Source organism: Sorex araneus, chromosome 3, assembly GCF_027595985.1.
Source record: "Sorex araneus isolate mSorAra2 chromosome 3, mSorAra2.pri, whole genome shotgun sequence".
NCBI classification, from domain to species: domain Eukaryota; kingdom Metazoa; phylum Chordata; class Mammalia; order Eulipotyphla; family Soricidae; genus Sorex; species Sorex araneus.
Genome location: NC_073304.1, coordinates 104,369,113 through 104,395,833, shown reverse-complemented (window position 1 = coordinate 104,395,833; position 26,721 = coordinate 104,369,113). Strand labels below are relative to the sequence as shown.

The 26,721-nt window shown below is 41.6% G+C and overlaps 1 protein-coding gene across 1 annotated transcript; it reads right to left on the bottom strand.

Annotated features, from left to right (window-relative positions):
* Positions 1 to 1,379: 1,379 nt before the first annotated feature.
* ZNF782 (zinc finger protein 782) lies at positions 1,380 to 25,142 on the bottom strand. The gene is made up of 5 exons (XM_055130423.1): positions 25,033 to 25,142; positions 23,490 to 23,561; positions 21,520 to 21,646; positions 15,166 to 15,261; positions 1,380 to 5,004 (listed from the first exon to the last, which is right to left on the bottom strand). The coding sequence occupies exons 2-5, from the start codon at positions 23,502 to 23,504 to the stop codon at positions 3,593 to 3,595; spliced, it is 1,650 nt and encodes a 549-aa protein (XP_054986398.1). The 5' UTR covers positions 23,505 to 23,561; positions 25,033 to 25,142; the 3' UTR covers positions 1,380 to 3,592.
* Positions 25,143 to 26,721: the final 1,579 nt, after the last annotated feature.

The following is a 26,721-nucleotide window of genomic DNA, read 5'->3' as shown; positions in this document are numbered from 1 at the left end:
CTTGCTTTAACTGACACGTCATGCTGCTCCCCAGCCCTCAACACATAAGTGTTCTCACAGAAAGCATAAAACTCAAACAAGGTATTATTATTTTTGCTTTTTGAGTCACACCCGACGATGCATAGGGGTTACTCCTGGCTTTGCAGTCAGGAATTACTCCTGGCGGTGCTCAGGGGACCATACAGGATGCTGGGAATCGAACCTGGGTGCAAGGCAAACACCCTCCCCGTGGTGCTACCGCTCTATCCCAAACAAGATATTTTTTTGTAAATAAGCTCATAAGGTGCTAGATAGTACAGCAGGCAGGGTGTCTGCCTTGCATAGGTCTGTTTGGTTTTGATACCCAGCACTGCATATGGTCTCCAGAGCACTGCTAGTAGCTAATCCTGAACGCAGAACAAGGAGTAATCCCTGAGCATCGCTGATGTGATATAAAAAACAAAAACTGAAAACCAAGCACATAAAATGGCTGCAATCCAACACAAGCTACGTTATTAAACATCTGTATATAGCTTTCCTTGGCTAGTACATGAGCTACATGGGCTCTTGGTTTGATAGTACATTTTCTTGGGAATGTTGCGAATTAAATATGATAGGACATTCCACTTAAAATTATCTAATATTTGTAGCAATTTCTTGTGTCAGATAGAAATATTTTGATGAGGCCTTAGAATTGTACCTATACTAACTTTTCAACTCTATCACTATTTTTACTTAGAATTCAACATAAATACAGCAATGCGCTTTATATGAAAACAATTCACGGCTTATCAGTCTACATTGGCAGTGGACTTTGATTCACAGGCCTGTTTACCAAACCTTGTTCTTAAACCCAGTGTCTAATGTTAAGACAATTTTCACTGAGATCTTAGTGTAATCATGTTTTTCCAACAGTGGAATGTCTAAGATTCCCTCCTTAGCCTTCATGAAATGTTATTGACATTTTGTTCTCAAACCTAATGATGTCTACTAAATCATGGCATCATGAAACATATTTGTTAACACTAACCAAAGGCTAAATAAAATTTCATTAGAAAATAAGTCTGCAACATCATTATCTTCATCCAGATTCAAACAGAGTAGAACGTGAATAGTTCTTGTTTGAACATCTTAAGGCATGTTGGTGCTGATCAGATTAAGGTGAAGTTCCAAAGATATAGTTTAAATTTCACAAAACACTGCATATTTTGAAAAACGTCCCACTGAAAATGGGGATAAATAATCTACTCATTACATGTAACTGCTATGAAACACCTTATCATATGTTGTCCCTAAAATACATATAGGGCAAAAATACACCTATAAAAATATTTGTGTAACCACATCCTGAATTCAATTTTATGCATTTCAAAAGAATAGACTTGTCTGTCACCTTCTCACACATCATTCTCAAAGGTATACTTTATTTTTTTTTAAAGAAATATTTTATTGAATCACCGTGAAAAAGAGAAAGAAAAAAATTACAAAGCTTTCAGGTTTAAGTCATAGTCAAATACTGATTAAACCCCCATCCCTTCACCAGTGCACATGTTCCACCACCAAGATCAAAGGTATGCTTTAAAACCAAGTACAGAGGGCTGTTTCTTTCCCTAAAACTACCCTGCAGAAATGCAAGAAGAGCTGATAAGAATCCTTTGGTCTGACTCCAGACGACTTCAATCCGTCACCTTACTTCTCACAGGATCCACTGAAATCAATTACATTCTTGCACAACACTCCAAGTGGTGCTGAGCAGACAGCCTGAATGTCCCTTCACAATGCCCCCAAGATGACAGCATTCTACACTAACATGGCTTTGAAATGGGGCTTGGGGATTGACCATGTAAGTCACAAGGTTTTTGGGGCACTTCAGAGTAGAAGCTGAAAACTGGAAAAAAAATTCTAGTTAGTCTCCCCAGAAAAATTACTGATCTCGTAACTGTCAATAGTGGCTCTTGACAAATTGAAATGAGTGGTCATATTGAGAACCTAACAAAATTAATCTTCATTCTTGAAATATGGAGTGGCATAAAATTACTACTTTGATTGTATCTCATTTAGCCACTGATTCAGCCAATGACTTTCATAATGCGGCCTGCAATTCACTTGTGAAACATAGGAATTAATTTTAAAATAAGATACTGAAGATTATGTGTTCAAATGGGGGAAGATATGGGTCTTAAATCTAGCAGTAAGTTTTTGTTGTTTCTGACACACATGGCAGTGCTTCGGGGATACTCCCAGTACAGTGCTTGGAGTACCATGCAGTGCTTGGAACTGAACTCCCTCATGCAGAGCATATGCTCTTGACTATGCCCTTCTCCCTGGCCCAAGAGAGATGTCACTAATCCAAGAAGTGGATTCTCAGCAGACTAGTAAATTTATCATTACCCTGATGTGCTGTTAGTGCTGAAAAATGTCTATTATTAGTTTATTGGGTTTTAAATCTACCTTGCCTTGCGTGCAGCCCACCTGAATTCAATCCCTGGCAGTCCATATGGTCCCCAAGCACAGCCAGGAGAGATTCCTGAATGCAGAGCCAAGAATAACACCTCAGCAAATCCTGTAGTATTTCCTTAGATCTGACTAGTGAATATTTTTACTTACTTTCATCTTGATAATTTCTCCACTTACCTCCTCACATTCTCAAAGGTCTGATTCCAAGGTTAAAAAAAATATTAATGACATTTAGTTATACATGTAAGTTTTCTGATTAAGTTAACCAGACATTAAGTCTATTAAGATCTGAGTTCTTCCACATAAATTACATTTATGCTTTATTCGCTGTTTTGATACTAGAACTGATCTGATAGAAGTCTCAACAGCTATTACATTTATAAATTTTCTTCTGCATTATGAAGGTCATCAGAATATGCCACCCCAAATCAGGACACTCTGGCATTAAGGATTTAGACCTAAAATTTCAACAGGAGACATTAAAAGCCTCTGTTGCTCTTCCTCTACATGCCTAATGGCATGGTGTTTATCCACTCTGTGACATACCCAATGATCTCCCCAATGGAGGAAGAGACAAAGCTTTTCATTAGAAATGACATCAATTCCACAAGTTTCTTTTTCAGAAGCTTTGCCATTTTTGGGGTACATCTTAAATTACAGCTTTAAAGTGAATTTTAAGAGAACCTAAGCACTGTGCATGATAAGAGAATGAACCAATACTACAGGGTTCTACACTTTATTGGTAAAATATACTTAAAAAAAATCACAAAATTAAATGTTGCTTTGTTAAAAAAATGGCATCAACTTAGAGCTTTACAAATATTAAGGAAATAATTTATCATTGACTTCGTGAGTATTCATCTTGTCATGTAAACTCTAAAATTCAAAACTCTTTATCATTTTCAATAATTCTCCACAAATATACTGTCCTTTTGGAAAAAATGGTATAAAATCTTCACTATCTAAACACCTCTTTGAGGCTTTCATTTTTGGAAGACCCCTTTATAAAGGTGATACAAGCCTTGCCACAGTATTAATGTTTGTTTTTTCAGGGGGTTAGCTAATAAACATATTATAGACAAACAAAAAACCCACTTATTTACTTCATAGGTTTTGATATCTAAAAATTTCCCCACATTAACAGGGTATGCATTCTTCATAAGTTTTCTGACATTTCTAGAGGAGAGAATAGTTGATGAATGTCAAATTCACATTCAATGCACTTATTGTGCTTATTCTCTGAGTGAGTTTTCTGATGCTTTCCAAGTCTTTTCTTCCGACTAAAAGTTTTACCACACTCAGTACATATATGGGTACTTTCCACTGTGTGAATCCTCTGATGAGTTCTCAGGTATGGTAGGTAGATAAAAGCCTGACTACGTTCACTATATTCATAGGGTCTCTCACCTTTGTGAATTCTCTGATGTATTCCAAGATTTGATTTTTGGCTGAACATTTTCCCACATTCATCACATTTATAGGGCTTCTCTCCTGTGTGACTTCTCTGATGTATTCCAAGGATTGATTTCCGCGTGAAAGTTTTTCCACATTCATTACATTCATAGAGATTCTCTCCTGTGTGAAATCTCTGATGCATTCTAAGGTAGGACATGGATGTAAAAGCCATCCCACACTCATTACATTCATAAGGTCTCTCCCCTGTGTGAATTCTTTGATGTATGTTAAAGTTTGACTTTTGCCTGAAAGTTTTCCCACATTCATCACATTTATAGGGTTTCTCCTCTGCATGAGTTGTTTGATGTGTTACAATGCTTGATTTACGGCTGAAAGTTTTACCACATTTATCACATCCATAGGGTTTCTCACCTGTGTGAATTCTCTGATGATCCGTAAGGTTTAATTTCTCTCTGAAAGTTTTCCCACATTCATCACATTTATAGGGTCTCTCTCTTCTGTGAATTCTCTGATGACTTCCAAGACCTGACTTCTGGCTGAAGGCTTTGCCACATTCATTACATTTGTATGGTTTCTCCCCGGTGTGAATTCTCTGATGAATTCTCAGATTTGACTTCAGGCTGAAGGTTTTGCCACATTCATTACATTCATATGGTTTCTCCCCAGTGTGAATTCTCCGATGAGTTCCAAGGCTTGACTTGTGGCTGAAAGTTTTACCACATGCATTACATTCATAAGGTTTTTCCCCTGTGTGTATTTTCTGATGAACAATAAGGCATGACTTTCTACTGAAGGCTTTTTGACATTCACTACATTTATAATATTTTCTTCTTTTGTGAGTTCTCTGATGCACAGTAAAGGCTGACTGAGAAAGGAAAGTTTCCCTACAGGAGACATCTTGATCAGAAGACGGCTTCAGTATGTGAGTTCTGTTTTGTACGGTCATGGCTAAATAGTGGTACAGTGTTTTTCCACCCTCAAGAGATTTCACTCTGATATGAGTTCTTGGGAATTGCTGAAAATGTACATCTTGATTAAAAGTTTCACTTCCTGTTTCAATTCTCTGTAGTTCAGTAACTTCACTGAAATTGTCTCCAATTTTATTACATTCTTCTTTTTTAAATTCAGGGTGGCTTTTCTCCATAAGAATACCTAAAGAGACAGTAAGGATAGATTTACTACACAGGTAATTTCTTTAAAAAAATTTTTATTTTTTAATTGAGGTTCTTTTTTAATTTTGGGGGTCATACCTGGCAGTGTAAGTTCAGGATTTATTCCTGGCTTTTTTTTCAGGGATCAATCCTAGTTAATCTTGGGGGATGTGGTGCCACCAACTGAGCCTGGGTGAGCCTAATGCAAGGCAAGTACCCTACCCGCTGTATTTTCACTCTGGCCCTTAACTGACATTCTTTGGCTTACCCCTTAATTAAGATTCTATGGCTTACAATACTATTAATGGTTTCTTAAACACATAGATTCCAACACCACATCCATCACTAGTGTATCCATCTTTCTTCCTTCCAAGGACCCTAAGCCCCACTCCCTCTCATCCCCTGCCCCACAAACTCAATTCCAAACATGTATTTTCAAATTTCTACTGACATTTGTCAACCATAGAATTAATGAATGAACCCTTACATGGAAAATATTACCATGGAACCTGATCATCACACAGCAATCAGGTATCAATGGAAAGGGGGAAAACAAAGATACAAACCAGCATCCATATACATAAAATATACTTTTAAGTAGTTTTATAATTTTACTAAACAGTGGCACAAAATAACCAATCAAAAGGCACAGAGTAGTCAGATAAATCAGGAAACAAAAACTCAAGCATTTGCTACTTTTAAGAGAGACACTTGAGCTTCTAACATAAACACAGATTCAAAGTAAAAGTTCTGGGGGCCGGAGCGATAGCACAGCGGGTAGGGCGTTTGCCTTGCACGTGGCCGACCCGGGTTCGATCCCCGGCATCCCATATGGTCCCCCAAGCACTGCCAGGAGTAATTCCTGAGTGCAAAGCCAGGAGTAACCCCTGATCATTGCTGGGTGTGACCCAAAAAGCAAAAAAAAAAAAAAAAAAAAAAAAAGTAAAAGTTCTGGAAAAGAATATCTGGGTGTTCACATTATTATCAGAGAAAATACAGAAACTAAAAAGGAATGAAACCTATGAATTTACAGTATATAATAATAAAGGATTCAACATTAAAAGATTTAAAACATGTTAGCATCTACACAGCAAAAGAGTTTAGTAAGTATATATAGCAGCATTTAGAAATTTGCTCAACCAATAGTAGCAGGAAACTTAGAAAAATATTTTTATATTGAAGCACTGTGAGATACACAGTTTCAAAGTTGTTCTTGACCAAGTTTCAGTCATTTAGTGTCCCAACACCCATCACTTCACCAGTAGAAAACTGTAATATAACAATCCCACAAAACAAATTAATCAGTTTTAAATAATCAGCCAGAAAGATATGTTAAATACACACAGGGATATCCATCAATAGAAAGCCAACTACACATTTTTCTCCAATGAACATGGAAAATGCTCCATAGCAGACCACATGCCAGGACACAAAACTAATGTGAATAAAACCATGAACATGGAAATTGAAAAGAAAGTATCTTTTTAGACCAGAATGCCCGTAAGGGCAGAAATGAATCATAAAAAAGTTCTAAGAATCCTGAAGAATCCTAGTAAGTAAGCTGGATGAAAAATATCTGGAGATGAAACATAAATGGAAAATGCCTGGGTCAAAGAGGAAAAGAAAAATAACGAGACCCAGATGTTTTTTCAAAAGAATAAAGAGATATTTAGCTAGATTCACAAAGGAAAAAATAAGACTCTACTAATAAATTATATTGAAATGAAAAAAAAGAAGTTACAAAAGATAACACAGAAATAATATAAATGATTATAAAAGATCTATTATGAATAACTTAATGCCACCAAATTGGAGAATCTAGAATAAATAAAACATTTTCAAAATCCTCCAATCTCCTGAAAATGAATCAGGAGGAAACAGAAACCTGAATAGACAAATAACTTGTACAGAAATTCAATAGACAAATAAATAGACAAAAAACTTGTACAGAAATTCAAAATTCAAAATACTCAAAACTTTCCTCCCAAACAAAATTCTGTTCTGCTAGTGTTCTTTGAAATCTTCAAGAAGGTCCCATGCACTGCTTAATCTTGTCAAGTTTTTTTCAGTAAGAGGAGAAATAGAAATTCATTTTAACAGTTTCTGTTAGGCCAACACTACACACCCAAAGCTGACAGAGGCACTCCTATCAATAAAATAGAAAGCCACAAATCAATACACTTCAACAAAATCTTAGTGAACCAAACTCAACAGCATATTAAAAGAATTATACACCATGACCAAGTGGGATTTATCTCAAGGATAGTTCCATATATGTAAATAAATGTGTGACATCACATTAACAACAACAAAAAGACAAAAAGCTGACCACATCAATAGATGCAGAGAAAGTCTTTGACAAGATTCAGCACAATTTATAATAAAAACTTTCAACAAAATGGGGATAGAAGGAGCTTAGCTGTTAATATAGTAAAGGTAATTTCAACAAATCCACAGTTAGTGTTGCAATTAATGGTGGGAACCGCAAATGCTTGCTCTAAAATTAAGCACATGATGAGGATATCCATATTTTATATTATTCAATATGGTATTATTGGCATCCAAGGCAGTCAGGACACAGGTGTAGGAAGGGAAAGAAAACAGAACTATTACAATTTCAGATGATATTACATACAAAAAACCAGATTCCATCAAATAACTTTATTTAAATTTTAAAATGTATTTTCTATCGAAGCACTGTGAATTAAAAAGTCACAAAAACATGTGTGGTTGAGTTTCAGGCATATAATTTTCCAACGCCAATCTTTTCACCAGTGTCCACTACCCTCCACCAATGCCCCCAGTTTGCCACCCACTCCCAGCCTCTGATATCTATCATTTTTAGAATACAATAACCTATACAGTAAAGTGGTAGGTTACAAAATCAAAATACATTTTTATATAAAACTGAAGTAAAAGAGACAGAAGAGATTAGAGGGGAGTCGGTAAGACACCCCTGGCTACTCTCACTGTCACTGTCTTCTCATTGCTCATCGATTTGCTCAGCGGGCACCAGTAACATCTCCATTGTGAGACTTGTTGTTACTGTTTTTGGCATATCGAATACGCCACAGGTAGCTTGCTAGGCTCTGCCGTGCGGGCAAGATACTCTAGGTAGCTTGCCCGGCTCTCTGAGAGGGGCGGAGGAATCGAACCCGGGTCAGCCTTGTGCAAGGCAAACGCACTATCGCACTATCGCTGTGCTATTGCTCTAGCACTGGCTACTCTCACAAGAAAACAAACAAACTGATAAGTCAGATCAGAAATGAAAGGGGAGAAATTAGAACACACACTTCAGAAATGTAGGAAGTTACCTGAACAACATTGATCCAATGTTCTTCTGGAGAAACCAGAAGAAATGAAATGCTAGTCCTACAACTTCTGGAGACTGGGTTAGGAGAAAGTAGAAAGTTTGGGTAGACCTATTCTATAAAGAAAGTTGAGATATTTATCAAATATCCACTCAGGGCACTATCTCTCCAGCCCCCCTAGATTTCCTTCCCAGCACCACAAATAATGCTGGTTTCATCGATAGACTGAACGTTAGATTTTTTACATTTTTCTATCTACAAAGACTATTTGCGTGGGCTGGAGCGATAGAATAGTGGGTAGGGCATTTGCCTTGCACGCAGCTGACCCAGGTTCGATTTCTTTGTCCCTCTCGGAGAGCCTGGCAAGCTACCGAGAGTATCTCCCCCACATGGCAAAGCCTGGCAAGCTACCTGTGGTGTATTCGATATGCCAAAAACAGTTAACAACGAGTCTCACGATGGAGACATTACTGGTGTCCGCATGAGCAAAATGATGAGCAACAGGATGACAGTGATAAAGTGATCTTGCCAAGAATTAAAGTTATGGGCAAGATGGGTTCACTAATGAATTTTTCAAAATTTTTGAGAAAAACTTCATAACTATTCTTTCACATTAAAAAATAATTTGGGGCCACATTTAGCTGTGCTCAAGGAACCTGGGCTAGCCTTGTGCAAGACAAGTATCCTACCTGCTATACTCTTGTTGCCCCAGTCTTCATTTTTTATTTTTACTTTTTAAAACTGAATCATCATGAGGTAGTTACAATGGGTTTCAGTCATACAATGTTGAACACCCATCCCTCCACCACTGTACATTTCCCACTACCAAAGTCCTCAGTATTGGGGCTGGAGTGATAACACAGTGGGTAGGGCGTTTGCCTTGCACGCGGCCAACCCGAGGTTCAATTCCCAGCATCCCATATGACCCCCCCCCCCCCCAGCACCGCCGGTAATAATTCCTGAGTGCATGAGCCAGGAGTAACCCCTGTGCATTGCTGGATGTGACCCAAAAAGCAGAAAAAAAAAAGTCCTCTGTATCCCTCCTGCCACACCCTCCCTGCCTCTACAGCAGCCACCCCTCTCTCTCTACCCCCCACACCCCATTCTCTCCCTCTCCCCTCCCCTCTTTTCATCCCAGTTTTTTATCCATTCTTTTCAAATTTGTTCAGAAAGAGACAAAAAAAAAATTTCAAACAGTTTCTATGAGACCACACGTTCGCACAGGCCTCACACATGAAGGTACCTGTAGAGGAACCCATGTGTGTGTAATCCCATCAACGGCCAACATCCAGAGATTTAAAAGCTCCCAGGAGAGAGCGATGCTGAGTCTCTTGCCCGCACGCCTGGCTGTCTTCCCCAGGGCCCCCTGGAGTGGATGTGCTCCAGCTTTCCTCCCCACCCCGAGCAGAGCTTCCGGCAGCCGAAGACCACCGGAACCTAGCTACAGCCATGCTCTCGGTCCCTCTCCACACGTTTGGACAGGCCTCACCCATGAAGGTACTGGCAGAGGAACCCAGGTGTGTGTAATCCTATCAACAGCCAACATCCAGAGACTTAAAAGCAAGCTCCCAGAAACGCTTTGTGGCTGCGCGATATCTTGTAGCCTACTTCTCCCTCTGGGAGAAACTGGCAAGCTTCTGAGAGTTTCCTGCCCACATGGGACATCTTGCAAGCTTCCCATGGTGTATTCATATGCTAAAGCCAGTAACTAGTTGGATCTCATTCCCCTGACCCTGAAAGAGCCTCCAGTGTGACATCATTGGGAGGGCCGAGTCGAGAGAGACTTCTAAGATCTCAGGGAAAGGACGAATGGAGAGGTTACTGAGCCCGCTAGAGAAATCGACGATTAATGGGATTTCGTGATTCGTGATTCTATGAGACCAATATTACCTTAATTCTAAAACCTGAGAGACATACTAAAAGAGGAAACATCAGACCAAAACACCTGATGAAAACGAAGGCAAAGCTCCTCAATAAAATCCAACAATGCATTAAAAGCACTGTGCATCACTACCAAAGATTTATCCCAAGGATGTATTATAGCTCAATATATGTACAATAATTAAAGTAATACTGTAGCACTGTCCTCCTGTTGGTTCACTGATTTGCTCGAGCAGGCACCAATAACGTCTTCATTGTGAGACTTGTTGGTACTATGTTTGGCATATCGAATATGCCAAGAATAGCTTGCCAGGCTCTCTGAGACGAATGGAGGAATCGAACCTGGATTGGCTGCGTGCAAGGCAAACACCCTACCTGCTGTGCTATGGCTGCAGTCATATCAATAAAAAACAAAAGTCAGGAGTTGGAGTGACAGCACAGCGGGTAGGGCGTTTGCCTTGCACGTGGCCGACCCGGGTTCGATCCCCAGCATCCCATATGGTCCCCTGAGCACCGCCAGGAGTAATTCATGAGTACAGAGCCAGGAGTAACCCCTGTGCATCGCCAGGTGTGAGCCAAAAAGCAAAAAAAAAAAAAAAAAGTCAGAGAGACAGTTCATGGTTCTTGTCTTGCACGTGGCTGGCTAATCAAGGTTGGATCCCTGGCACTGTATCGTCCCCCTGGGCTCTAACAGGAGTGTTCCCCGAGCACAGCATGGTGTGGCCCAAAACCAAAACCAAAAGGAAAGACAAAAAGCAAATGATCCTTTGTGACTAGAAACTCTGAGTTCAACGGAACAGGAAACGGTATCCCCTTGTTTCCAGCAACTCAGCAGTCACACCCATAAGCCACCTTTGGCTGGTGCCAGATAATCTCATCATTGGCCAAGATCCAGAGTCACATGTCCTTCTTTCCCCGAAGGGAGCAGAACATGGCATACAGCATAACCATGCTGCCAGACTCTGCACAGGCTGTCTCATTGGGGGTGCCCCAGAGGGGGGCGGGTGAGACCTCTTTTTGCCCCAGGGTACCCAGCCCTAGCAGCCCAAAACCTCCAGAACTTAACTGCTGCCTTGCTGATGGCTGCTCTCCATACTCTCAGCCAAGTCTCACCCACGAGTGAACCTATTCCCCAACTGAGCGGCCGGGAGTCATACCTCACACCACCCACATGCTCCAAGAGTACCGCACCACATATGATGGAGTTTAAAGTAGGAGTCAACCATCTTAGAGGGAAATTTTTTTTTTTTTTTTACAGATATATAAGCACACAGGCTCAACCTTTAATAACATGTTAGTGATCTCTTATCACTATATCACTGTAATCCCGTTGTTCATCGATTTGCTCGAGTGGGCACCAGTAACATCTCCATGTGAGACTTGTTACTGTTTTCAGTGTATCGAATACGCCAAGGGAAGCTTGCCAGGCTCTGCTGTGCAGGCGAGATACTTTCGGTAGCTTGCCGGGCTCTCCTAGAAGGACTTAATGGCCCCCAGGTGAAATAAAACAATCTTCACACTCTTTCTTCTAAGGAAACTTTTTTCGGAGCATTTTCAGCAGTTTTTCATATCAAATAATACAAATTAAATTATCTTGGTTCTGTGGGGCTGGAGCGATAGCACAGCGGAGAGGGCGTTTGCCTTGCACACAGCCGACCCGGGTTCGATCCCCAGCATCCCATATGGTCCCCTGAGCACCGCCAGGAGTAACTCCTGAGTGCAAAGCCAGGAGTAACCCCTGTGCATCGCCCGGTGAGACCCAAAAAGCAAAAAAAAAAAAAAAAAAAAATTATCTTGGTTCTACTTTGGGGCAGGGTTTGGCGTTCAGAGATGGGAACATGTGAAATATGGTGTTGGGAAGGCATAATGTTGGTGGGATTGGTGTTGGAATATTAAATGCAATCAAATATTGTGAACTACTTTTTTTTTAAAAAAAGCAGATGATCATCTCCATAGATGCAGAGAAAGACTGACAAGATCTAACAGCAATTCATGATGAAAACTTTTAACTAAACAGGGATTAAAAGAATTTACCACGATATTGTAAAGGTTATATGTAACAAAAACAGAGTTAACATTATCTTTAATGGGAAAAATGAAGAGCTTTTTGTTTATTGTAGGCACAAGACAAGGGTGTTTACTGAGTTTACCCCTACTGTTCAACATAGCACCAGGAGGCCTTCCTATACCAAGTGGGCAAGAAAAAGAAGTCAAAGGAATTGAGATTAGTAACATATCACTACTTTCTACTACTTAATATTGTATATAGAGTTCACTAAAACAGTCACAGAAATAATAAATTTGTATGCAGCTTATTTGCATCAGGCTACAAAAACACACAGAAGTCTGTTGGAATCTTACATGCTATCAGTGATGTAAAAGAAAAGCTTTTTAAAAAAAGTCCCATTTATGACTGTGTCAAAGAAACTAAAATATCTGGAAATCAATTTAACAAAGGAGGTGAAAGACATTTAGTTAAAATTATAAATTCTCTTGGGGGCTGGAGTGATAGCACAGGGGGTAGGGCGTTTGCCTTGACCCGAGTTCGATTCCCATCACCCCACATGGTCCCCTGAGCACCACCAGGAGTAATTCCTGAGGGCATCGCCAGGAGCAACCCCCTGTGCAGTGCCAGGTGTGACCCCAAAAGCAATACACACACACACACACACACACACACACACACACAAATTCTGAAAGATATAAAAGGTGACACAGGGAAATGGAAACATATTTTGTGTTCATAGACTAACATCCATGAAAGTCATCAGCAATTAAAATGGCCATCTTACCCATTACTCAGATTGATTTATAGGAGCAATGCGGTTCCATCAAAACTTCCAGGGAACGGGGCTGGAGTGATAGTACAGTGGGTAGAGCACTTGCCTTGCATATGGTCAACCCAGAATTGTGCCCAGAGTTCCCCTGACTACTGCCAGGAGCAATTCCTGAGCACAGAGCCAGGAATAAGCCCTGAGTATCACTAGGTATGCCCCCCCAAACCAAAACCAAGAAAAAATAAACAAAACAAAAAACCCAAAACGAACAAAAACCCAGCCCAACCCAAACACAAAAAATTCCCAGGAAATGTTTTAAGGACATAGAACAAATACTTGTAAAATTTGTACATTTAAACCATAAAACTTCCAGAGTAACCAAAGCAACCCTAAGAAACAGGAAACCGAGAGGAATTGTATTCCTAGACCTTCTTCTTCTTCTTCTTTTTTTTTTGGGGGGGGTCACACCCGGCGATGCACAGGGGTTATCCTGGCTCTGCGCTCAGGAATTACTCCTGCGGTGCTCAGGGGACCATATGGGATGCTGGGAATCGAACCCATGTTGTCCGCGTGCAAGGCAAACGCCCTACCCACTGTGCTATCACTCCAGCTCCTAGACCTTACTCTTTACTGTAAATTAAATATGCATGGTATAAATACAAAGTCAGACCTTCATCAATAGAATAGAACTGAAAGTCTGGAGATAAAAGTTATCTCTTAAGAGTATCTCTTAAGTGTATACACTTAAGTGTATGGGCAGTTTATTTTCAACAAAGGTACTAGGTACAGAAAATAGAACAAGGAGAGTCTTTCAAAAAAAAAAATCAAACTGGGAAAACTGGGTAGCTAGAAGCCACAAATAATGTGAAATAGACCCCTACCTCACACTATTCACTAAGGTTAATTACAAGTGGATTTAAGGCTTAGATATCAAGCCTGTTTCTTCTTCTCCATTCTTTCTGGGGTGTGGGGGCAGGAGCACACCCAGGGCTTACTCCTGGCTGAGCTTAGGGATCATTCCTGTCTGGCTCCTAAGACAATATGGGGTACTGGGGATAAAACCTAGTCGGCTGCTTATACAGCAAACATATTACCAGTTGTACTATCACTCTGGCCCCTCAAACCTGTTTCAATAAAATACACTGAGAAAAATACAGGCATGACCCGCTAAAATATTGACCTCAGAGCAGTCTTCAATGATATAGCCCCACTGGCAAAGAAAACAAAAGAAAAACAAATGGCACTTTATCAAACTAAAAATCTTCTGCACTGTGAAAGAAACTAAGATATTCCTATGTTTGGGAGAATATATTCAAACATCAAACAGCTAATATCTAAACCATACGAAGCACTCTCAAAACTCAATTTAAAAAAAATCCCATTTAAAAAACTGGGAGAGTAACAGCTACTTAAAGATGACTTAAAAATGAGCAAGAGGCTTATGAAAAAATTGCTCATTTCCAGTGATTATTACTGAAATGCAACTCAAAATGACAATGAAGTTATTCACCTCACACCAGTGAAAACGTGGCACAAAAAGAACTGTTACCGCTGGTGGGAATGTGGATTACTTCAAGCCTCTCTGAAAAATAGAGACATTTCTAAAAATGGTGGTGGCCAGGGGCTAATCCTGCTCTGAGCTCACAAGTGGCTCCTGCCTGTGCTGACAGGGCAGTTTGTGATGCTAGGAATGGAGCCAAGGGGGAAGGGAAGGCTGCATGCCCGGCAAGCATCCTGTACTATCTCCTGATTTTGCAGTGATAAGATATTTTCTATTAACCATTATTCCTAATAATGGCAATAGTTGTTTCTAATTTTATAATAGTTACACTTATTTATACATTTTGCAAAACTCTTATTTTTCAGTGCTTAGTGATTTATATTTGGTAGCTTCCCAAACACAATCACTGATCAATTTACTACTTCCTGTCTCCCTTTTCCCAACATCAGCCTTCCTTTTTAAATGACTTTATAATCTTTTTTGGTAATAGTTGACAAATTATCTTATTTGGCAGGTAGAAATAATATACTGTTGCCTAGTTTGAAAAATAAGAAAATGAAATTACATAGGATCTCACATATTATAACTCACATATTATAACAATGTTTTATTATATCTGCTTATTTGTAAATTTGCTTCCTAAGGATGCCATTCATTGATCTCATTTTGGATTTAGTTTTCCAATTATTCACCTGGACAACTGCTGTTTAGAAATTCATCTTCCAATAACCATGGGTCTCTTCCATGTTCTAGGTTGAAGATCACTTCTGGTTTTATAAGGCAGTATCCTGTAAATGGAAAGGTCATTTAGGACATAGGATCATGCATGAAATTTGGTATCTGAATTTGGGGAAAAGTACAGCAACCCAGGAGACCCAGTAAAGATACTCAGGTTAGAGGGCTAGAGTGATAGCACAGCGGGTAGGGCATTTGCCTTGCACTCGGCCGACCCGGGTTTGAATCCCAGCGCCCTATATGGTCCCCTGAGCACCGCCAGGAGTGATTCCTGAGTGCATGAGTCAGGAATGACCTCTGCGCATTGCTGTGTGTGACCCAAAAAACAAAACAAAACAAAACAAAAAAAGATAGTTTATCTTTCAGGTGAAAAATAAAATAAAATATGTTACAATCTTAAATCTCCTGAAATTGCTAAATCACTAACCAAAACTAAACTCCAATAAAGATTCACATTTACTGGGTATAAAAAGTCTAAAGTGTATTTCTAATTAGACACAAATCCTCCCACATTAAACATCTCAACATCTTTACTTTTTTAGTTTTACACTGGCATTTTAAGAATTTAATCACCAGTAATCATTTCTAGATTATATAAAAAACTCAAAACTGGTTTGACTGCCGGCACCACATATGGTCTACTGAGCAGAGTCAGGAGAAGACCGTGAACACTGTTGGGTGTGGCATAAAACTCCCAAACCAAAAACTAAGCAAAATAGCACTGTCACTGTCATTCCATTGTTCATCGATTTGCTCGAGCAGGCACCAGTCACCAGTAACGTCTCTATTGTGAGACTTGTTACTGTTTTTGGCATACTGAATATTCCACAGTAGTTTGCCAGGCTATACCATGCGGGCGGGATACTCTTGGTGGCTTGCTGGACTCTCTAAGAGGGACGGAGGAATTGAACCCGGGTCGGCTATCCGCTGTTCTCAATTTGTAAGTATGGCAGTATTGTGTTAAATATCTGAATGAGCTTTATATATATATATATATATATACACACACACGTGTGTGTGTGTGTGTGTATGACTGTATATACATATGTATCACTGTCATCCCATTGCTCATTGATTTGTTTGAGTGGGTACCAGTAACGTCTCTCATTGAGAGACTTATTGTTACTGTTTTTGTCATATCGAATACACATGGGTAGCTTGCCAGGTTCTGCTATGTGGGATCCATACTCTTGGTAGCTTGCCGGGCTCTCCGAGAGGCAGGGAGGAATCGAACACGGTTCGGCAGCATGAAAGGCGAAAGCCGAACCGTATATGTATATATGTGTATATATATATATATATACACATATATGTGCGCTCCTTTTTCTGTAAGCCATCCCCCCAGAAACTTCTGCATATATTGATGCTGCACCATTATTTCTTTTGATCCTGGTGTCAGGCAAGCAGTAATCATAGTTTTCAAAGCAGGTGCTCAACCCTAGTGTCCCACTGAAGCCTTTGCCAGGTGAATAACCAGTGGGAAGTAACTTTTCAGCAAGCAAGACGGTGGGACTCAGCACTGCCAATACCTGCAAACACCCCAGAGGGTACAGGTGGACCCTGAAGGCCACAGATGCGTGGTTCCTCCCAAAGGTCAGACTAGCAGTGGATATGATTTTCCCAGGGAATGTCAAGTTACTTTCCTGCTCCATATTCCATTAAGATCCATTGCCTTCTACACTAAACTCTGACCAGTGCAGCCTAGCTACTCTAACCACATTAAGCCAGTAGTCCATTAGCCCCACTACAATCAACACTTCCCCCAAACCCACAAAAGTAGTGGTGAGTGCAAGAAACACCAGAACCCTAGTCAATGAGCAGCAGTAAGCTGAGGACAAAGAACCCATTACCTGAACCAGCCCAAAAAGCCCCACATAATTACTCAGAAACACCAAACTGGCGGGGGGGGGGGGGGAGGGAGGATATCCTTAACAGGGAAAGAAGAGACTGCCACCTACCAAGTAGAGTCCTCCATGATCATGAGGCGGGTGATGCTGATAGTGTATTGCAAAGAATCACCTCCAGACTACCACAGGCATCATGGGGACAAAGTGCAGAACCCCACCACAAGGGCTGGATGAAGATAGGAGCCCTGAAGCCTCAACAAGAAATAGCCACCTACATAATCTCTCTGATAAAAGAGTTCTGACACAAAACGGTGAGGATGTTTAAAGAGCTCAAACAATGGATCAGACATCCAATAAAGCACAGAAGGATATGAGAGCAGAAATAAGGAAATTACAAGCAGTAGAGTATCATTATTAAAAATTTGGCACGTCAAAGGGTAACCTCAACGGAAGCACTCACAAGTAGAGTAACAGCAGATGAAGACAGAATCAGTGAGCTCAGAGATGCAGAAAACCTTGCAATACTGGCAATACTCCAGTATTGTTGAACAATATTGTCTAGTATTGTTTGAACAACTCTAGATGTTGTTCAAAAATACACAAAATAAATGGTACACAAGAGTACCTGGGATAAATTCAAGAGGAACAATTGGATTCCCAGAGGGACTGGAAGGCACCCCAATGAAGGAAGTTACAGTCAAAGATGTCACTGCTGGAAAGTTCCCAGAGCTGTAGGAAGCACAAAGAGTAGCAGCTAAAAGAAACCCAAATAAAAAAAATTCCAAGACATATCTGAATCAGAATGATAAAAACCATAGATATAATACTGAAAGGAACAAGATGAAAGGAAAGTGCTAAAAAGGAGCATCCCTTAGATTTACAGATTTTATCAAACAAGCCTGAGGTCTGAGGTCAACAGTGGGACATAGTAAAAAACACAATGAAACAAAGGCCTCACCAAGAATACTTTATCCATCCAGGCTCATTCGGATTTGAAGGAGTGATATATAAATTCACAGATAAACCAACAGCTCAGGAACTTCACAGACTCAAAATCAATTTTACAAGAAAAACTGAAGATGCTTTTTAAAATTTTAATCGAATCACCATGAGATACAATCACAAAGCTTTCATGTTTGAGTTTCAGTCATATAATGATCGAACACCCATCCCTTCACCAGTGCACATTTTCCACCACCAATGTCCCCAGTATCTGCCCTCCCGCCCCCCATCCCAACTCTTCCCCTGCCTCTATGACAATTTCCCCCATACTCTCAACTTTTGGCCATTATGGTTTGCAATATAGATACTGAGAAGCTATCCAGTTTGGTCCTTTATCTACTTTCAGCACACATCTCTCATCCTGAATGATCCCTCTAACCGTCATTGACTTAGTGATCCCTTCTCTATCCCAGCTGCCTTTTCCCCTAGCTCATGAGGCAGGCTTCCAACCATGGAGCAATTTTTCTGGCCCTTGTCTCTACTATCCTTGGGTGTCAGTCTCATGTTATGTTATTTTATATTCCACAATGAGTGCAGTCATTATATGTCTGTCCCTCTCTTTCTGACTCATTTCACTAGCATGATACTCTCCATGACCTCTACTTATAAGCAAATTTCATGACTTCATCTTTCCTAAGAGCTGCACAGTGTTCTATTGTGTAGATGTACCAAAGTTTCCTTAACCGATCATCTGTTCTTGGGAACTTAGGCAAGATAAACTACACAAACATAACAAATTTACACAGAAAGAAGACACAAAGCCCCATGACAATAATCTCTCCCAATGATAATGGCCTAAATACACCAATTAAGAGACACAGAGTGGCAAAATAAGATTAAAAAAACTGAATCCAATATTTTGTTGCCTATAAGAAACACATTTGAATAGTCAGATCAAATAGAGACTCAAAACCAAAGTCTGGAAAATAATTCAAGCAGACAAATCTCTCACAAAGGCTGGGATGGCCATACTAGTATAAGGTGCCATTGAATTCAGGCTGAAAAAGGTTGTAAGAGACAGTGAAGATAATTTCTTTCTTCTTCTTTTTTTTTTTTTTTGCTTTTTGGGTCACACCTGGCGATGCACAGGGGTTACTCCTGGCTCTGCACTCAGGAATTACCCCTGGCCGTGCTCAGGGGACCATATGGAATGCTGGGATTTGAACCCGGGTCGGCCTCGTGCAAGGCAAACGCCCTACCCGCTGTGCTATCTCTCCAGCCCCAATAATTTCTTAATAATTAAGAGACATACACATCAGGAAGAGCTCATAATCCTGAACACATATGCACCAAATGAGGGACCAGCAAAATACATAAAATAACTGCTAATAGACTTCAAGGAGCAACACGATAGTAATCAGAGTAATCAGAGACGTCTATACCATTTTGTCACCTCCTAATAGAAGGAGACTAAAACTTAGCAGAGAAATACTGGCTTTGAAGTAGGAAATGGAAGAGTGGGAGCTAGTAGATATTTACAGGGCTTTTCATTCTCCCAAACTGATACATTCTTCTCTAATGCACACAGGACATTTTCTATGACCACATACTGGGCCACAAGACACACCTTCACAAAGTCAAGATGGGAATAGTGTGAATGATCTTTTCAGACTGTGATGCACTGAAAATAGAAGTTAAACACACACAGAAATGACAATCAAATACCTGGAAATTAAACAGGCCACTTACTGAACAAGTGGGTTCAGAGAGAAAAACAGAAAATTCCTGGAAGCAAACAAAAATGAGAACACAAACTACAAGAACTTGTGGGACCCAAAAAAGGCATCTTAAGAGCTGGTCTTTGAAAAAAATAAACAAGATCGATAAACCACCAGAAAGACTCACAGAGAGAACCCTAAAAACCCAAATCAGAAATGAAAGGGGATATCACAATAGAAACCACAAAAATTCAAAGGATCATCAGAGATAACAGATTTTTTCATGCCACAAAATGAGAGTACCTAGAAATGAATAAATTCTTGGATTTCAATAACTTCCCAAGGCTGAACAAAATCTGGATCACCTGAATAGACCTATCACTGTCAAAGAAATTGAAATGCTCCCTGCCCCTCCCCCCCCAAAGGCCAAGCCCAGATCAATTCACTACTGAATTCTTTCATACGTTTATTTATTTTTTTTTGGGGGGGGGTCACAACTGGCATTGCACAGGGGTTACTCCTGGCTCATGCACTCAGGAAATTCTCCTGGCAGTGCTCAGAGGACCACGTGGGTTGCTGGGAATAGAACCTGGTCAGCCATGTGCAAAGCAAATGCCCTACCTGCTGTGCTATCGCTCCAGACCCCTCTTAAATACCTTTAAAGAAGACCTACTGCCAACCCCCCCTCCCCTTTCTGTTTTTGCTTTTTGGGTCACACCTGGTGGTGATGTACAGGGGTTACTCCTGGCTCTGCACTCAGGAATTTCTCCTGGTGGTGCTCAGGGGACCATATGGGATGTTGGGAATAGAACCCGGGTCAGCTGCGTGCAAGGCAAACGCTCTACCCGCTGTATTATCGATTCAGCCTCTGCCAATCCCATTTAAGCTTTTCCAGGAAAGCGAAGAAAAAAACACTCCCGAACAGTTTCTATGAGGCAAACATCACCCTTATACCCAAAGCAGAGACACCCCCCCCACACACACAAAGAATTATAGACTAATTATCACTGATGAATACAGATGCAAATATCCTCAACAAAATACTAGAAATAGGATCCTACAACTCATCAAAAAGATCATACAGGGGCTGGAGTGATAGCATTTGCATTCCTGACTGCAAAGCCAGGAATAACCCTTGAGCATCACCAGGTATGACCCAAAAAGCCAAAAAAAAAGATCATACACCAAGACCAAAGAAGACTTATCCTGGGGATGGAAGGATGGTTTACACTACCAAGTCAATCAACATAATAAACCATATCATAAAAGCGAGAGGCAGGGGGAAGGAGGGAGAAAGGGAGCGAGGGAGAAGAAAAGCGCCTGCCAATAGAGGCAGTCGATAGGGGGTGGCAGGAAGAAAACTGGGGACCTTCGTGGTGAGAAATTATATACTGGTGAAGGGACAGGTGTTAGAAAATTGTATACAGACTGAAACCCAACTATTAACAGCTTTGTAACTGTATCTCATGGTGATTAAATATAAAAGATAAATTAAAAACCCTAAGACCAATGCAGTAAAAACTGGATTAGTGGTTCGTTGATAGATTATTGAGGGGGGAGAAGGGGAAGGGAGGGCCCCCACTGAGAACAGAAATGATTGCAAACAGCTACATAGAAACATCTGCCGTGAGAGAATCATTACATGCCATTATATCAACAACACACATCTTTAACCTACACACATTTCTTAAATTCCCCAAATTATGCAGTAAAAATTCATATTTTCTGTTGAATAAGTAATTTAGAAATTGCCAAAGGAGGAAATCAAAGTGTGTTCCAGAGTCACACGGTCAGGTGTGCTTACCCACAGAGACGAGGTGGCTGTAGGTTTCCAGCATCACATCTCTGTACAGCATCTTCTGAGCAGGACCTACGTACCGCCACTCATCCTGGCTGAACTCCACAGTCACATCCTTGAATGAAACCAAGGCCTGGAACAATACATTTTCTCTTTAGTCTAAAGGTTCAGAAACAAAGAACATAACTTTGCAAATTTATTGTATTTCATGTTTCCTACTATTGAGAGTATTTGTATTCACCTGTAAATCATACATATAGAGAGCCAGTTAACGCATAATGATAAAGTTGAGTGCACACCATTATAGCCTTTCTACAAAGGCTTCCTGTCTCTATTATTCTAAAATGAAACAAATTAAGATCATATAAGAGATCAAGCTGTTGATTGTCAGACTGGTAGTAGGATTGATGGGTGAACTTTTTTTGTTTGTGTTTTGGTTTAATTATTAAAAAAAAAAAAAGACTCTGCAATCTATAAAACGGAGATACTGTCCTTCTCCGGGTTGGTGATGGTATGATTCACGAGAGCCACGGTAACCTTGGTTGTAATTTGTGGTGTGTGTGTGTATGTGTGTGTGTGTGTGTGTGTGTGTGTGTAGGGGGCGACTGGACAGTTACTGTATGTGTAAAGATGATTTCTATGGGGAGGTTTCTGATAGGATCTGGGTCAGAAATTAGGATCTACATTATACATAGGCAAGAAAAGAGAATGAAGAATAAGAAACAATATAACATTTTTAAAGTAAAAAATGTTGGTTTTAATTTTGGTACAGTTATATAAAGAAACTGCATAAACAACTGATAAATGCAGATGCACAGAGAAGGAAAAGATATGTATATTTTTATTTATCTTGGATCTAGGTTCTTAGACGATCTCCCTAAACCTTGAAAAATCCTGTGGTAAGAGCATGAGGAGAACCTTGTCCTAATGAAGGAATTATGGATAAGCCCTGGATGAAGGGTGGTGAACAGAAAGAACAGAAGGTCGGAATTTTTACCTACTGCTCTAGAAGGGAAGAGCAGATGGAAATAAGACTAACTGACCAATCAACTAATGATGAAACCTCCATAAAAATCTGAAGAATGGGATTTTTTTCAGGCTGGTGATGTGCTTACCTGTTAGTGGGGTGATACCCTGCAGTTCAATGGGTATAGAAGCTTCACCACTCTGCACTCTCCAGACCTCACTGTCTCTTCTTCTTGTTATCTATATCCTTTATCACACCCTTCAACCAATAAGTAAAAGTATTTCTTCTGAGTTCTATAAACTAAGCAAAAACCCTTATATAACCCCTCTCTCTCATCCTGGGAGAGGGAGTTAGTGGAACACTTACTCTGTAACTGATTGGTTAGAGAAGCACAAGTGATAACCTGAATTTGTAGCTGTAATCTGAAATGGGGTGGGAAGCAGTCCTGTCAAACAAAATCTTGAACCTGTGGGATTCAGGTTCAGGATTTGCAGCTTCTTAATACAGATTACAGTTAGAGTTGAGTTAAATTATAAGATTCTCAGCTGGTGTTATATATCTCACACTTGTGAGTATTCCATGTGAGTGGTAAAGAAGAAACAGAGGAGCAAATATAGAGATTTTACTAACTCAGTCATAGAACTGAGATTAGAAGAAAAAAGTAGGTAATGCTCAGAGGGTCCATAGTGAGGAAGATGTACTTCCTTTGCATTCAATATACCTGTGAACATGCAGATGGATTTAAACACTGGATGACTCTGGCGATAACTAAATACTTGAGGGAGATCTTGATACAATTTAAAGCACAGAAGTAGACTGAACTTGAAACAAACTGTCAACTGGGAATACACTCATCAACAAAGATCATTTATAGCATCAAACATATAAGCTAATGCTGAAACCATCTTCCAAAGATAACCTTTATTTTTATTTATCCATTTAATGTATGGATTCTTATAAACCTCATAAATCCATACAATACAAAATGGGAAAGGAATAAAGGACTCACCTCAGAGGTGCTCATTCTATAGTTTTTGGGAGAATGGAGAGAACTTAGTTCCTTTGGGAGGCTGGAAGAACCCTGTAGAGGCAGAACCACTGTGTCACACTGGACTCAGGAATGGGAGAATGGTCGTGTGTACTAAACTGATAGATCTGCAAGCACTAAGTACAAGCTTTATGCTTAAACTAATTTAGCTGATTTTCTAAAAAAAAAGTTAACAGAAGCAACACAAGAGGGAACCAGTCACCTTGAAAAACATGATGGATAAAGCTATGTACTTTCACTAAAATGTATACATCAAGGGTCAGAAAGAGAACTGGGTTTCAGGTGCTTCCTTGCATACAGCCAACTCCGGTTCAATTCCCAGAACTGCTGAGCACCACCAGGAGTGACCCCAGAGCACAAAGCTAGGAGTATGTCCTGAGCATCACTGGATACGCTATCCCCACTCCCTGCCAAAAAGAATAACCACAAAAAATGGAGCAGAACCCAAAAAACAACAACTAATCTTTAGCACTTAACTATTTTCCTAGTATAACCTGCTTACCTCCCAAAGGAGAAAAGCTACCGAAGTACAAGTTAAGGAGTCTGGAGTGCTTGATGGCAAAACCAATTAGCTTTAATGGAGTTCATTTCTCATTCATTTTTATGATGAATTTGACGAGACCTGTAAAATGGTCTTTTCCTTGTGGCTCTAGTACCAACTGGGGGTACCCTGATCTGTCACCGAAATGCCCAATTCTAATTTTTTCCCCAGAAGTAGATAACCATGGAAATCCTCGGTGAGCCATTTTCGGGATTCTGCATCGTCACGTGGGCCAGCGCGACCCCACACCGATTTCCCAGAGTGAAATCCTGGCTCTACACCATGTCACGAATATTCCCCCGAGCGACCCCCTGGCCCTATACCCCACCTCACAAATGCTCCCACAACGGCTCTACACTCCACCTCACGGACACTTCCACCCAGGGTCGCCCGGGCTCTCCACCCTGCTCACGAACACTCTCAGTGAGCCCCTGGCTCGAATGCTCTAGCCACAGGGTGAGCCCTAGCTCTATGCCCTACCTCAGGAATGACCCCACTGGCTCCACACTCACCTCACGAGCGCTCCCACAGTGACCTGTGGCTCTACCCCACCTCACGAGGCTCCCAGTGACCCACGGGCTCTGCACCTGCCTCCTGAACGCTCCCAAAGTGACGCCCTGGCCTGACCCCGCCCGCAAGAATATCTCAGTGCCCCCCCCCCCGATTCTACACCCCACCTCACAAGCGTCCCCGAAATTGCCGCCCTGGCTCTCCCCGCCCCCAGCTCGCGAACGCTCCCCCAGCGGCCCGGCCCGGCACCCCGCGGCAAGAGCTCTCCGAGACCCCGCAGTGGGCGCCGCCAGGCGCTCCTTCCTCGGCGCCCCTTCCCCCGCCAGGGGAGAAAGGCCAGCGAGAACGTTCCGAACAGCCGCGTGTGCGGGTGAAAGTCCCGCCCCTGGGCTCCGCTGCTCGCCGCGGCGCGAGCCGTCTGCAGACGAACGCCCTACTCAGAGCATCTCAGACCTGGCAAGCAAAGCCGCTTCGGGACCGCACCGCCCTTGCGGACTCGCCCCCCGCAGGCCCTTCCCGCCCTCTCCCCGCCTCAGGAAGCAGGGCCTGCAGGGGACCGCGCCTCTTCCGTCAGTCCCCGCCCCCCCCGCAGTGCCCGGGCCGTGGGCGTGGCGCTCCCGACCCGGGCAGGCGGACACGCCCCCAGCGGTCAGACTCCGCGGCAGGCTCCTCTTCCACCGGCAAAGCCGCTTCCGCGGCTACTCACCTCTGCCCCCAGGGACGGGCTCCGGTCGGAACCCACGGAAGTCCGCACAGCGAGCCCACCCACGCCCGCCCGCGGGCGCCGTCATCGTCGACTGCGCAGACCCCCGCGCCCCTAGACCACCCGCGGCGGCAGGCGGCGGCCTGGGCCCGGCGGTCGGAAGTCCCGCCTCTCCCATCCGCCCGCGTCCTAGTGCGGGTCAATCTGGGAGTGCCGCGTCCCTCCCCGGATATAGGCCCACTCTTGACGGCGGTCCGCGAGGAACAGCGCTTCCCATCAGTTCACGTCAGCACCGGAAACAAATCTTCAGGAACCGCATCATTCGCGCTGATGTTGTGCAACCCTCTCTAAACCGCTGTTTCCAGTGCAAGGCCAGGGCGTCGCGTTATGGCGCTGAAGCGCCGCTTCCCATGGGACTGCACGGCTGCTCGGTAGGAAGAGACTACATTTCCCATAAGCCCTCAGTAAAAGACTACATTTCCCTCAGGGTCTCGGGAAGAGACCCATTTCCCATAAGGCCGCAGGAAGAGACTACATTTCCCAGAAGGCACTTCTGTTGAATATTGGGAAAATTTCCCCTATTTTAGGCGTTTGTATGAATGAATGGTTCTCATTTTTAAGTTTATAAGTAGCACAGTGGAGACGTTACTGGTGCCCGCTCCAGCAAAATCGATGAACAACGGGACTATAGTGCATATTAGCGTTTGGGATATGCTGTACTTAACCTTTTTTGCCCAGAGCTCATAGACTTCAGGTCCAGGAAGGTCACTTGAAGTCCCCAATAAGATAATATATGAAGTATCCCAAATGTCAATTCAATCTATAGATCTGATGCTTTTTCACTTAAAATATTCACATTGTCTAATGTTTTTACTGCCAACTAAATATATAGATTCCTCTACTTACAAAGCATCTGAAGGAGAATGGAGCCAACCCGGGTTTGATTCCTCCATCCCTCTCAGAGAGCCTGGCAAGCTACTGAGAGTATTCTGCTTACATGGCAGAGCCTGGCAAGGTACCCATGGTGTATTCGATATACCAAAAACAGTAACAAAAAGTCTCACAATGGAGATGTTATTGGTGCCCGCTCAAGGAAATCGATGAACAGGACGACAGTGCTACAGTGCTACACTGAAAATACTGTGTAGTAAAAAAATTACTGATTTTTGTACCAACAGTAGTATGCTTCTGTTACATTCTTTGAAAGAATGTGGTTATTACAATCTTAGAGGGAAATATTTTTACATATACATATGTACATGCACAATAGGTTCAACCTTTAACAACATGTCAGTGATCTCTTATGGGCTTAATGACCCCCGTGGGTGAAATACAACAATCTTCACACTCTTTCCTCTAAGGAAGCTGTTTTGCAGTATTTTCAGCGGCTTTTCATAGCAAACAATACAAAATAAATTATTTCAGTTCTGCTTTGCTGG

Coding starts and splice junctions, on each gene's coding strand:
- ZNF782 (XM_055130423.1), bottom strand. Junction 15,262..21,519: donor CAGCCACCTCGTCTCTGTGG/GTAAGCACACCT, acceptor TTCCATTTACAG/GATACTGCCTTATAAAACCA. Junction 5,005..15,165: donor TCTAAACAGCAGTTGTCCAG/GTGAATAATTGG, acceptor CTGTCTCTTTAG/GTATTCTTATGGAGAAAAGC.